Source organism: Strix aluco, chromosome Z (assembly GCF_031877795.1).
Source record: "Strix aluco isolate bStrAlu1 chromosome Z, bStrAlu1.hap1, whole genome shotgun sequence".
Classification (NCBI taxonomy): Eukaryota; Metazoa; Chordata; class Aves; order Strigiformes; family Strigidae; genus Strix; species Strix aluco.
The window spans coordinates 35,636,923-35,650,610 of NC_133971.1; the positions used below are offsets into that span (position 1 = coordinate 35,636,923).

The window sequence follows — 13,688 nt, forward strand, 5'->3', positions numbered from 1 at the left end:
AAAGACTAGGGAAGATGGGACATCTCTGTGTATGGGGAACAGCTTTACATTTACTCAGTTAAGTGGAAAATACTGAATTTTCTCCCACTCTCTGGAGAAGAGTTTTGGTTCTTCCAGTTATTTCCTAGGAACCTGAGGGCAATCAGGTTGTTGTGAATATGCATTCATGTTTCCATTCCTGTCTTCTGAAATAATCTCTTTCACTGAACATAAGACATACAGAACCTGCACAGGAAACTTGGACAAAACAAATTAAACATTTACACTATTTGTCACAACACATAGCAGGGGAAAATATTGCTTAATGCATGTTTTGCTTTTGGCTAGTATTTTCAATGCTTTACTTATGCTTACCACCTATCTTAATCCTGGTGTAACAGTTTATTTAAATAAACTTCTCAGGTCACTGAAAAGTCATTGACTTATTTTGCAAGTTCACATAAAAATGAGACTTCTTACACTGCACAAGAAACTGTACTGTCACTCTCAAATTGATACCATTTTGTGTACCAAAAGAGAACAAGGTAATGAAAGCAGCAGATTGTTTTAAAAAACAACCACCACCTCCAACTCAAACCCAAAACAAATGGATATGTGTAGTTGGAAAAGACCTCCCTCCACACCAGAGCTGATCCTGCAATCTTTACTTGCATGCGTAGCCTCTTTAAGGCTTGTTTTAATTTATTTCTTTTCTTTTAAAATAAAAAAAAATCTTATGAAGAAATTAGTTGTATGCATTCTAGTTTTAATTCTGCTTCCCTTGTTGACATGGCTGAGTATGCAATATGACAGAACTCTGTGTTCAACGTGACTAATCATGAAAGAGGTTAGCTCTGTGTTACAGGTGGCACAAAAAGTTTCTTTATGATCCACGTTCTCCTGAGTAAGGAAGAGTTATGTGAACATTAGCAATGACACACATCTCAGTGACTCTGTAAGAGAAAATGTAATGGTTTATACAATTGTATTGGATATGCTGCCAGTCTCTTCATAAACTGCAGAAACAGTAGTATAGGTGTAAATATGTTTATATTTTTAAAAATGTATAAAGTAGCCCTTTTGTCTCTTGACAAATGGTTCATCAAACACCTAATGTCTTAAAACCTGATTTCCTTGTCCTTACTGGAGGAAATTCAAGTTTTATATGACCGCTAATTATATTAGGGGAAATACAGCAATAGTTATCATGGACTGGTGTGAAATATCTTACTTCTTGGAGCTATCTGTTCCTAGAATCGAGTGCATTTATAGAAAACAATTCTCTAAAAAGTTATCTGTAGAAGATTCCAAGCATAGTAGGATGATGAAAAAAATGGGTGCTGTTGTGTCAAGGGGGTGATAACAGGAGGCAGGTAGCAGCTTTCTCACATCTTCACCTCTCTTGATAATGTATGCAGTGGCTCATCATAGGTAACTGCTGTTAATTTATTCAAGCACACCTGTACAGGGCTGGAAGTCAGGTAACCAGACAAAAAATATGTCTCTGCTTTTTCAGTACAGCTACCCAGAGGCCTATATCCACACAAATTTAGTTCTGGAGACATCAGCAGGTTTAAATAAACCACCAACAGATGTCTTGCTCCATACAAATCAAGGAGTTTACATGTTTAAATCTGGACTGATTTAACTAGCAATCAAGTGGCAAGATCACACTTGGCACCAATAGTTGCCTCTTATTTATTTATAAGTCACCCTGAGCAGATATTATATTGTTTTTAAATTCATTCATGGTCTCAGTCACCTTTCCCATCTTGTGGAACACACACAGACACACATGCTCACTTGGTGCAAAAATTTAAAGACAAACTTGAGCAATTAATAGTCCTACTTTAGTAGCAGAAAGACAAAATGAAAAGTTCTTGTTTTGTTCCTCTGAACAGGTACGCCGAGGATTAATTTATTTTGCATACACTAAGTAAAAGGAAAATGTGGCAACATATTGTTACTAATGCTGCATCCTACCTTAAGAAACACAGATTTTAATAGTGCCAATACTAGGTGAAACAGGAATTTAGCATGCACTAAGGTTGACAGAGAAGATGGCTGTATTTCTCCTTAAGATCTGACAGCTTCTCAACAAGACTTACTGAAGGCAGGTCCACCCGCCTCCTGTTTCATCAGTGGTTTTGACCATAATATTATTGGCTCTTAAAGGTGAGAGCCACAAATGAAGCCAACTTCTTGAAGCTTCCTGACTTTCAGCTCTGCATGTGCTCTCCAACAGACTCTTAGATGAAACTTTGGCATTGGTGTCCGCTTTAAACAGGAAATAACTACTCCCTCCTCGCATCCACATGTCTCATCTACAGCTCAGGATCATCCCTGAGCAGCTGTAACTCAGTGCTGGCTTCAAGGACCAACCGCACTTATCTCTTTGTAAGGCAAAGTCAGTAACTGCTGGGGCAGGACTCACAGATAAAGCTGGGAAGCATATCCCAGGGCAATCTAACCACTGGGGCCACAGGGCCTTTCTCCTCACTCACAGGAGAGACACCCTCCGAGTCCAGAGACAACTCACTTTAGAGAGAATTCTTTCCATTCAAGTGCATGGTTCTCACAACAACTTACCTTCTTTCTCTTCTTTCTCTTTTCCATCTAAAAAATTATCCTCCTCTTTCATTCAAAAGGAGGTTCATGACATTGCTTCTGACCACTGACGTAGTTTTTAATACAGTCTCTTTCCCTATTTACTCTTCATTTCTTTCTTACAAGAAGAAGTAGCCTGAATATCTTGCCTTTAGAAGAAAGGACATGTAAAGTAAATACAGAAACAGACATGGATGAACAGCTAATTCAGGGAGTTGCTGGTGAAGAATGGAAGAAAAAACAGTTTTCACAAGTGTAGTGCTTCCAGGAAAACAAAGACAGAAAGACTTATCTGTTTGGAGAAACAATCAAAGATATAGCTACCTATAAGGTTGATTTTGTGAGTGATGTTACTTGTAGCTCAGAAGGTGATAAAAAAAGGCCCTTTTAAAAAAATCTACGCTTAGTGGAGCTTGGCAAGTCAAAAGCAGTAGTGCCTAATTTTTAGAAGGGAAAACAGAATTACTGGGTCATTGATGGTAAGGGCCAGGAATCTGCTTTACTTTCCTCTGCCCTGTGTTGAAAAAACACATGTGAGGTGGACTCCTGAATCTTCTGGTTATCTTGATCCTAATTTACAAGGAATAGCACTGTTTAGTCAAAGATCTCAGCAGATATTCCAACCTTTCTGGCAGAAGGATATTTATACAGGAGTTGACCTTGGCACAAATGATGTAGGAATGGTGAAGCTGGATTTAGTCAGCCCTTAACATGAATTGCTACAGGATGCATTCCACAACGGAGGGTTGCAGCTGTGACGTGGATAAAAAAACCCTCCTTCAGTCAAAGCAGCACTGTATTTGCTCCTGACATGACCCGCTGCCTCTAGTAACCAGCAGTTTGTATCACAACCCCACTCTCGCAAAGCGCATCCCACTGTTAACAATTTGGAGTTTTGTGTATGTACAGAATGGGGAATATAGACAAACCTTTGATTAACTAGAATTGCATTGGAAAATGCCTTTAAGCCATATCAGATGCCTCTAAAGCAAACAAAGACGATTAGCCAATGTTAGTTATCTCCACATAAGCTTGTATTTTGTTTTAGAACATAACTGGAGTTATGAGTTTTAGACCACTAACTAGTTATAATAGGATTAATAAAATAATTAATACAATACTAGTAATATGATTAATAAAATTACTAAAGATACTAACTTCACAAGACTCTGTAAGCTATGGGATAGTTAAAACTCTGATTTCATTAAGAAGATAGTACTGAAAAAATTTTTTCATTCTCAAAGTAAAGAAATTCTAAGCTTCTCTAGCTAGTCAAACATTATGTCACTCACAACACAAGGAAATCACACAGATTTTTTATAATGTGTCCAAAGTGGAACACCGGTACATGACAAATATTATTCAGGAATTATTATTGTGTGCTTTAGGTAGCTATTTCTTATTTCTTGTACAGCATTTAATAGCAAAATGCTTCAGAGCTTTTAAATGAAATTGATTTAAGTGGCTGGGAGAAGTTCTCACTTTGCAATGCTATTAATTTAGTTATCCAGTTATCTTTGAGGTGCTCTCCATAATTTGAAGAGGTAGAAATTTTACATTTAGGTAATGACTCTCTCTAAAATATGAGTGCTAATGAAAACATCAAGCCTGAATGTGCACACAAACTGTACCATACCTTTGAATTTTTTGAAGTGTATAACCACTCTTAAATCTTTGCAATTAAAGGATATAATATGCCCATGAATTTTTTTTGTCCCAAGTGCAATGTATAATTGAAACATATTCTGAATGTTACTAGTGTAATGGTATAAAAAGATGGTCTTGAGCGTTACACAACTCAAAATGATGTGTAAATAATAATTTTGTCTTTAAATATGCAGCCTGCATTTTAAGTTCCTGAATAAGATTTTTATTTTATGGCTTGCTTGTAATAAGCTTAAAAGGAGTGTCCTACATAGTTCACAAAATATTTTCAAAATGTGCCCCTTTTGTCTCAGAAATATTTTATGTATGTCATCACACTCATCTTTTTCTTAAAACCTACAAATCTTTACTATGTTAACTTTATTATTAATATGATCTATCAGTGGATTCCTGCTGAAATAGAATGCATTGCATAAAGTTCCAAACTCTAAAGTTAGCCACTTTTTACGTCACATGCTGAACGCAAAGCTGTTTTGCGTAGTACATGACTGACTTTTCATAATTCGCTTATGGAAACAGACCAAACAAGCCAAATTCTTGACTAACAAAACCTGTGCAATTTAAGGAACTAAATGGGGTTGCACATATCTAAACTCAGCATAGATTATGCCACTTAATTCACACGCTTCCCTTGTCAAACTCAAGTCTCAAAAAAATTATCAGGATACCCCAAGAAGGGAGTCTTAGTTTAGTTTACCTGCTTCACGTCCAGTGGTTTCATCCTACTGAAATGCAAACTCTAGATTGTCCTTCTTAGCCGTTTTGAATTTGTATTCTTATGTGTGTTCCTATTTTTCTGTTTAGTGGATTTCATAAATAGTAACAGAAGACATGAGATATTTGGGGACTGGACTCTCCATTAAAATAGTGCATTTTGGCTCCTCAGTATCCTCGACACTAACTTTCTCTTATTTTATATATGATATATTCACTTTCAAACCACATCAATTTCAATGGAAAAATAAAAAAAAAGGGAGCTGTGTGAGAAATGTTTAGCTAGGTTTAATTTCCTTCCTGTGTCTGCTAAGTTTTTACAACATAATGAAAAAATATGAAACACAAGTAAAGAAAAAGAGACAACCCAATCTCACCATCACTCCATGAACCAGAGAGATTTTGTTATGTGACAATATGATCATCATCACATGCAAGAGCTTTTATCTACAAGTATGAAATAACTGTGTTATCCTACCACCTTGACAAATTCCATTTATATTACATTTTCCTCAGGAATCAAAAAGAATGGTGTATAAAAAAAAAACCCCAAACCCTAAGAGTTTAAGGACCAGCTGCTTCTGTTTAAGCCCAACTGTTTCAGTATTGATGCAGCATAGCTAGGGCATGATGTCATCTGAAGGGCCAGCAGAATATACCCTGGCTGATCTTAAAAATATGTAGGGGTCTAGCCTCTCCTCTCTGAGTGTGCATAATTCCCATCAGTGGGAAAGGCAGTTGCTCACATGCAGAAAAGAAGATAAAATAGACTAAATGACCATAGTGTACAGAGAGGTGTATAAGTTCTACTAAAGAAAGAGACAACTATTTTCTTAATATTAACTTGTTCCTGCTACAACACAGCAGCTAGTTTTGAAAATTGAAGAGAAAAAAAGAATAGTCTTCTAATGCTTTCTGTTTCCTTTTATATGACCCTATGGGGATGGAATTCATTCTTTTATTCCAATCCTTCTGTTTCTCTCTCCATCCATTCATCCAACCGTCCATCCACACCTCCCCCTACTTCCTAGTTCTATGGTTTGATATGCATACATGGAGATATTTGTATTGTAAATAATTTACTATATATTTAATAGAAGTTTTTCTTGTTTTAAAAGTTGCAGGGAGAAGAAAATCAATGTAATAAAAACTGCAGCTTATAAACAGAAGTACAATACACATGTTCACAGGCACACAGAAAGAACAGTGACATTTATTATCTAGCCAGTCACTTAAGAGGATGGCACAATATATACTATTCTGAATGCCAAGCAACAATGAAAATCTCAAAGTGATAAAACTCTCTCAATGTCATGGGAACACGACTGTCAGTTGTCATTACTGTACATCTCTCTGTTTCTTCATATATCCTAAACTGCCTATTCTTACATAATTCAACACATTTAATAATGTAGAAAATCAATTAATATTTACTGACCTGTCTCTGCTTCTCCGTGATGGGAAGGCAGCATTACAGCCAGCCACTGTGCAGACATGCATCTCTTTTAAATGAACATTTCTGTAGTGAAGCTTCACACTGTAGGAACTCTTGAAACTTTTCTTGCACACATAGCAGATCTTGGGGTCTGGGCTGGAGCACATTTCACCTTCTGGGGAGAACTTCTGAGGGCTGCTGTAGTTGAATGTAGAAGCGAAACTTTCATGAAGGGCAGCCATACTGGCACTGCCTCCATTGTACAGTCCATATTGGCTCATGTAGAACATATCATATGTAGGGTCTGTATACTCTTCCTTCACCTTAATGACATCCTGGTTGGAAGAGTCATGGTTTTCATCTGGTCTGTCACTGTGCATCATAGATTTTTCACCAGGTTCATGGAGGCGATCATCACCTTCCATGGATTCCTCACACAATTTGGGCTCTGATGACTCTGACTCATTTTCATAGTCTCTCTCGTGCTCCTGGTCTTCTGATGTCATGCTGTCTGCCCTTCTTATGTCTGGTCTAGAAATGCATCTGCTTCTGTCACTTTTGGAAAAGTCTTTCACAGACAGGCCTGGGCTCATTTCCTCCTGAGAATGGCAGTGATTGTCATGACCAATGTCATTCACCATCGTGCTGCTGTCATTCACCTCTTCCTCTTCATCATCAAACTCATCGGCAGTATCAATAACTTCCTTTTCAATTTTAACTGGCATGCTCGACTTCCTTGGCTTCTTCTTGGGGGCAAGGTCAGCATTAGACTCTGGAGTGGGCATCAGCACTGAAGGTACCGATGACTCTGAAGGAGGAGGAGGAGGATGCTCCATGCCACTCACTGCTGGTATTATTGGACTGGTAGGGAGCGAGGTTGGAGGACTCACCATTTCTCCAGGAGTAAGTAAATTTCTGTAAAAAGGAGGAACAGGTTGGACAGTCTTTAAAGCCGGGAACACTAGCTGACTGGGAAGAGGGTTCTGTAGTACAGGATCTAGAGGGGGAGTGGTAAACCCCATTGGTGGACGCCCAGGACTTGTTAAAGTTAGGTTGGATTTTGTACTTGCTATGACTGGAGTGGCGGCACCTGATGTAGCACGAATTAGATCTTTGTCACGGTTGTTCCTTAACATAGGCATGTGGAGGCGGGGATTGGGGTTAGCACTGTGGCGATTGCGGCTTCTGAGAGAGCTGAAGACCATGTTGCACCCCTCAATAGTGCACCGGTGCTTGATTTTCAGGTGAACGGCATTGTAGTGGATTTTAAGAGTACCTTTATCATAGAAAGTTTTGCCACATGCATTGCAAAACACTCTTCCTTTCCTAGAGGCCGACCCCATTCTCCTCATTCTGTGAATGCGGAATGAGCTTTTAGTGTGTTCTGGTTTTGATAAATCATTGACAGGAGTAGGTGTCTGAACAGGAGAGATGCAGGCTGGCTCAGTTTTAGGCTCAACATTTGTGATGCTGGTCAAAGCATTCCTGCTGGATGTTTGCTCATTCTTGAAAGGTGTAGGGGAAACTTCAGATTCACTGCTCTCGTTATATTCATTTTGGGTTGTAAGGTTTGGTTCACGGAGCCTCATTGCTGGCTGTTCCAGCAGGAGGCCATTTGGAGGCAGCCCCAGCAGCGGAGCAGAGACTGGATTTATGTACTGGAATGGAAGCAGGAATGCAAGGCTATTTGGGATGTTTTCAAAATGATGAATACTGGAAGGATTGCTGTTCTCCAGGTGAGCAAGGAGACTTGGGCTCCTGGTACGATTATTGCTTTCAATAAAAGTCCTTATATCTGAATCTGTCTTTGAAGATGGCACAGCCACAGCCTGCCCTTCTTTTTCTTGAATTGCCATCAGCTCCACGATGGATTTGGTTTCTCCAAATCTCAGGAACTGTTGAAGGGTAATGATCTCTTCTTCCCTGGACATGATGGCCCAGCGGTCCAGCACCTTGCCTGCAGCATCCTAGAGGCCATATCAAAGAAACAACAAAGACAAACACAAAGAAAAAACTTATTGATTCTGCATAATTATTGAATTCAATAGAAGGTGTTCTGCTGTCTGAACATGAAACACTAAGCTCAAAAACCAACATGCAAACAGCATTAACAGAACTCGACCAAAATTTCAAACTTTCCAGCCATACAAATATAGTAATTAAGAGTCACAGTCAGAGAAACAGATTGAGTTTAATAATGTCAGAGCAAACAAAATGTATACCATGGGGCTCTGTGATCCAAAATGCTTTCAATACTTTCATTTTAACATCCATGTTGATCTATGTACAATGCTACTGTTTAGCATACATTAGCGTAAAACATGAACTGTTCCTGTGCACTCCACTGTAAAATATAGAAAAATTGTACTTCAATCACTATTAAATGGTGACACTATAAGAAAGAGTTAAATAAATGCATTTGATAGATTTGCTTCTTAAATGCAAGCAGACATAAGAGTAAGTCACTCGTGGGCCATCTCACAAGAAATTTTGATGCAAGGCAAAAAGTCTTAAAAATAGCACATAATACTTGTACCTTACTCCTTTTTTTTTTCCTCTCTCTTTTTTTTTTTTTTTTCCCCCATGACTGCAATACTGAAAAACATATTCATTATTAACTTGTATCAAAAGGTAGAAATTGGGGCACTGGTTTTAAGCATAACTGGACTATTATTGGCAATTGATTGTAAGCTTGCAATCTTGGTATGGTTTAGATTTAAGAGATTACTTTTTTTCTGCCTTGTTATAAATGACAGTTAAAAGTATGTAAAAAGTAAGCATCTGATGGATGTAGATAGCATAAATGTGTAAAAATGTTGTCTCTTAACATTGCCTTCTGATAGCAAGGGAAAAATCTAGAGAGAATACACATCAGTAATCACTAGACTATCTGTTGTTAAATATACATTAAAAAGCATTTCACACTTTCATTTTTGCTAGTAAGCATGAGATTTGCCTGAAGGTAGGACTTAAAAATTCTGCAATGTAATGTCAGGCAATCCATTCCAGCATGTATTGATAAAAACATATTAAAATACTTATATAATTAATACATAATTTTATTGGCATCTTTCCTTTTGGGCAAATGCTGGACATAACCTCAGCACAGTAACTATAACTAACAAGCACTGTTGCAGGCCATCAAACCAGAATTATTCCAATGCTTCCTCATGCATTAAATAGTTTGAAAGCCTTGCAAGATACTGCATTGTACTGTCTCTGATCTTTTTAAATCTTGAATCTCAGCTTCAGAACTTTGAACACTTTGGACTATGCACTATTGCAAAAACCACTAGCTCTTGTTTGATTATGAAGCCTGCAAAAGCCTTTCTGGGTTTTTTTCAGGTCTTATTTATTTCATTATCTTCAGTCTTCAGAGGACTGATTCTTCTCTTCCCTCACATTTCCTAGAGTATCGGAAAATGCAATTTGCCCCAAATAGTAAAGTATATATTTATTTGATTACATCTGGTTTTATTATCTCAGTTCTGATCTGTGTCACCTGTGGATACAAAGTCAGTGATGAAGGTCAATGCCATGTATGTTTCAGTACCTGATGCAACTGTAAAACCTCTAGACAGTCTTCACACATGACCGTTCACAATCAAACCTTACAAGACTAAGAAACCCTCAACAGCAATTAATTATGGAGAATCTTACCCAGCTGACCCAGATGGAAAGCCCAGAAACCATCTCTATGCAGAAAATGTTTAGCATGTATTTACACAGTGATGAAGGAACACCACGATGCAGATGCTGGTCTTGATTTGCAGCATTAGTCAGGAAACGTCCCCACCTTTGAACATTTCTAATTTCTATGCCCTGCCAGTTCTACCTGCCTGATGAAGCAGTATTTTACAGGCAGTCAGTGCTATCTAATAGGAATCATCCAGAACATCAAAAAACTCCACTCAACAACAAAACAAAGTGAAACAAAACAAAACCAAAATGGGGCGAGGGGAGGGAGAAAAAAAAACCACCACCACCACAAACAAACAATTAAGACAGGTTCATATTTTAGTGCTCTAAGACTATTTTTTTCCCATCCAACTAATTTTGGCTACCCTCCCCATGAGTGTGACCTAAAGCTTCTTACGTAAACTTCTCTCACAACTTCCAGCCAGCCATACTGGTTCTACATTTGAGTAATTCCTATCTGGAACTGCAAAACCAGACTTGGTTCAGATTTTGATCTCCAGGCCTTCACTGTCACCTCTGACCCAATCTAAATCCACACATTTCTAATCCCAAACCACAAGTATTAATTCCTTCTAACTGTAACCTGCATTGTTTGAAGATGGAAATAACATTGTCTAATTTACACTGTTTACATGTACTGAATTAGGATTCCTGTCTGCACCCAGCTGCAGGCTGCTTTGTAATGTACTACTGGTAGTAATTTGTTTTGTTTTTGCTTTAATTTGTAAATCACTCACAGGCTTATGCAACAGATGGATGCTTTACAAAAATGGGTATTTAAGTAAATAAAAATTAAATACAGCCAGCACAACAATAACTCATGAGAATAGTAGGTACAGATCCTGTAACAGACTCGCACATGTAAGCAGAAGGTGGTACCACACAGTCCCTCACCCAGTGGCAGCACACCCAGCTCTTTGCATGCACAGAACAGGCAGACATCGTCTAAATATGGGGGCTCCCACTATGCTTTAGAGAAGCCATAAGTTGGCTACATGAGCTACCTCTCAATCAGACACCACCCCTCTTTGTTTCATTTAGTTTAAGGGTTTGCAATGAGGAGGGCCAGACCTTCAGCAGCTGCTAAGTCCCACTGATCAGAGAAACTGGCAGTCAAGAGTGCGATTGTCATGGCATTACCCTTGCTGTCATTCAAAGAAACAGCAGGGAATCAGAAAGCTGCTCTTAAATGATCTTTGCCTACTCCTACTAGTTATATCAAGCTATATCTTGTTAATTTTCAGCAATAAGTTGCTTGGCTTTTTTCCCCCAGCAAAAGTAAATAGAAATTGCACAGATGCCTATATTTAATAGAAAACACACTACTTACGGATACTGTGTAGCATATGCTTCAATATTTACATAGTGATGGCTTTCCATAAATCATTGTAAGTGTGTATTATGCAAAACTAGATAAAGAGCAAATAGGAATGTCATTTTTTGATAAAACTTAACAAAAAATCTAACCATTATCCCCTTTGAATTAAGCTATAACTAGCTAGGGATCTCCCTGTATATGGTAATACTTGATTAGACGTTCAAGTCCTTTCTTACATGTAATCGATTTCTTGTTTCTTACAATCTCTCATGCTAAATTTTCTCCCCAAAGCCATTAAATCATATCCACATTTAAATATTCCATGACAAAAGGTTCCAATTTATATTACTTTTTTCAGTTCACAACTGATTAAGCCAAGCCTCCTGTGACAATGTGTACAAGGAAGTCAGTGAGTATAGAGATACCACAGCACGCTTACAGCTCTAAGCCAGGCACGAGACAAGCAAACTGTTCAGCATAGTGATGCTCTTCCTTCTTTGGCCATATAGCCTTGTGTTTATTTTTATTTTATATGTGTGCATAGCTCTCTCACAATTTCAGATGTAAAAAATCTTTTAATCTCTAAATCATATTATATTAACCTCTAAGGATACAAGACATAACCTTGAATCTTCTTCTAACTCTAAACAGACACTTGACTATTATTTGTATAGATACACATTCACATACACACACACTTCATTAGATCTATAAAGTAATGTCATAATTTATCACCCTGAACCTGCCTCCTCATTTTTGCTGATCATATGTTAGGAAGGGATGTGTCAGGATATGTTAGGGTACCTCTTGTCTTAAACTTCTCGGTCAGATAGAACAAGTGATGGGTGTCAAGATGATTATCTTGGATGATACAAACAGGCTACAACAGAAAATGGGCACAAAGATCACTCTAATTTTTAGGAGCTTAACTAGGGAGGATTGTGAAGATGAGTCTTCATTTCCTGAGGGCCTTTAGGCTTTACAAATTTCAAACTTTCAATTCACCTTTAAAACCTTCCAATTTAAAAACTTTCTATTTAGAAAATAAGAACAGTCTACACAAACATAAGTCTACACTATGAAAATAAACTGTAAACCTTGAACTTCTGTTATGAAATCGGTTGTTTTAAACTGTCACTTTGTGTGAGAAGCTCCATTGACTCCTGTGCCTGCATTACCTGCAGGTAATTTTATATGTCTACACTCACACTAATACATGTATCTACATACACACCACAGACTTTTTGCAGTTCTATTTTTATCTTACTAATTAACTTCTTGGCATAGGTAAAATGTATATACACACCTGGCTGAATACATGGTAAGAGATGATTATAAAAGAGTTGAGATTAATAGAAAGGTTAAAAAAGAGTTAAAATTACTTCTTAAACAAGCCTTATGTTCTTGGAAGTAGACTGGTTTGGGGCACTATTGTGGTAACTTCTGAGAACCACCCAAAATTCTATAGAAAAACACACTGCTAACCACCATATTTTAGCAAATTTGCATATGCACCATAAACTGCTGCTTTTGATGCATATCAGCTAAGTATCCCTGTTACAAAATACTACATAGATACGTTTGATTAAATAATTAAGCAAGTCTAGTGTTTATCACAAGCCTTTCTTCTGTAAGCCCTTCTTAAAGAGATATATATTTTCTAGCTGATCTCAAAGAAACATTTTGAGTGCAGCTGTAACAGTTGAAAAGCAGACTGAAAGATATTCATTTGGTCATACTATAATTGCAGAGGATGGTTTTAATTAGGGTGTAGACAGAAAAAAAAAAATCAACATTTGTTTCTAATAAAGGCAGGCCTACATAATTTCCATGATTTAGGGTTTGTTGTTTTTGTTTGGCTGAATTTCCCAGGAGCATCTCTTTGCTTCCCAATTAAATTTCAAGCTGTTACACTATGGGTAATCCTACTACTCCTGGGGTAAGTTACGAAAAGTGTGCAGCAGCACACCAACTCACATTAGTACAGATGGGCAATGTGCAACACCTCTTGCTCATTTTGGTTAACTCCCACTGACCTCAGTAGGAAAGAAATAATCCCTCTATCTAGTTTTCCATAGAAATGTGCACTTACACATACAATCTCATACTCATTTTCCTGATAGGTGTTTGTACCGTGCTGAACCTAACTTACATTTACTCCTGTAAACTTGATAAAAAGGTGTCCATACTTCCTCCCTGTGATTATACATGTGCAACTGATATGAGATTTAAGACACTTAGCCTGCAGAGAGTCATCATTAAAATTTTTTC

General features: G+C 37.7%; 1 protein-coding gene across 2 annotated transcripts in view; it reads right to left on the reverse strand.

Moving 5' to 3' along the window:
- Window positions 1-13,688, reverse strand: part of BNC2 (basonuclin zinc finger protein 2) — a 233,101-nt gene that overhangs the window by 15,481 nt on the left and 203,932 nt on the right. For both annotated transcript variants that reach the window (XM_074812594.1, XM_074812595.1), the window contains one exon: window positions 6,404-8,367. In XM_074812594.1, coding sequence (XP_074668695.1) covers window positions 6,404-8,367 — 1,964 coding nt within the window. The remainder of the gene's footprint in view (window positions 1-6,403; window positions 8,368-13,688) is intronic.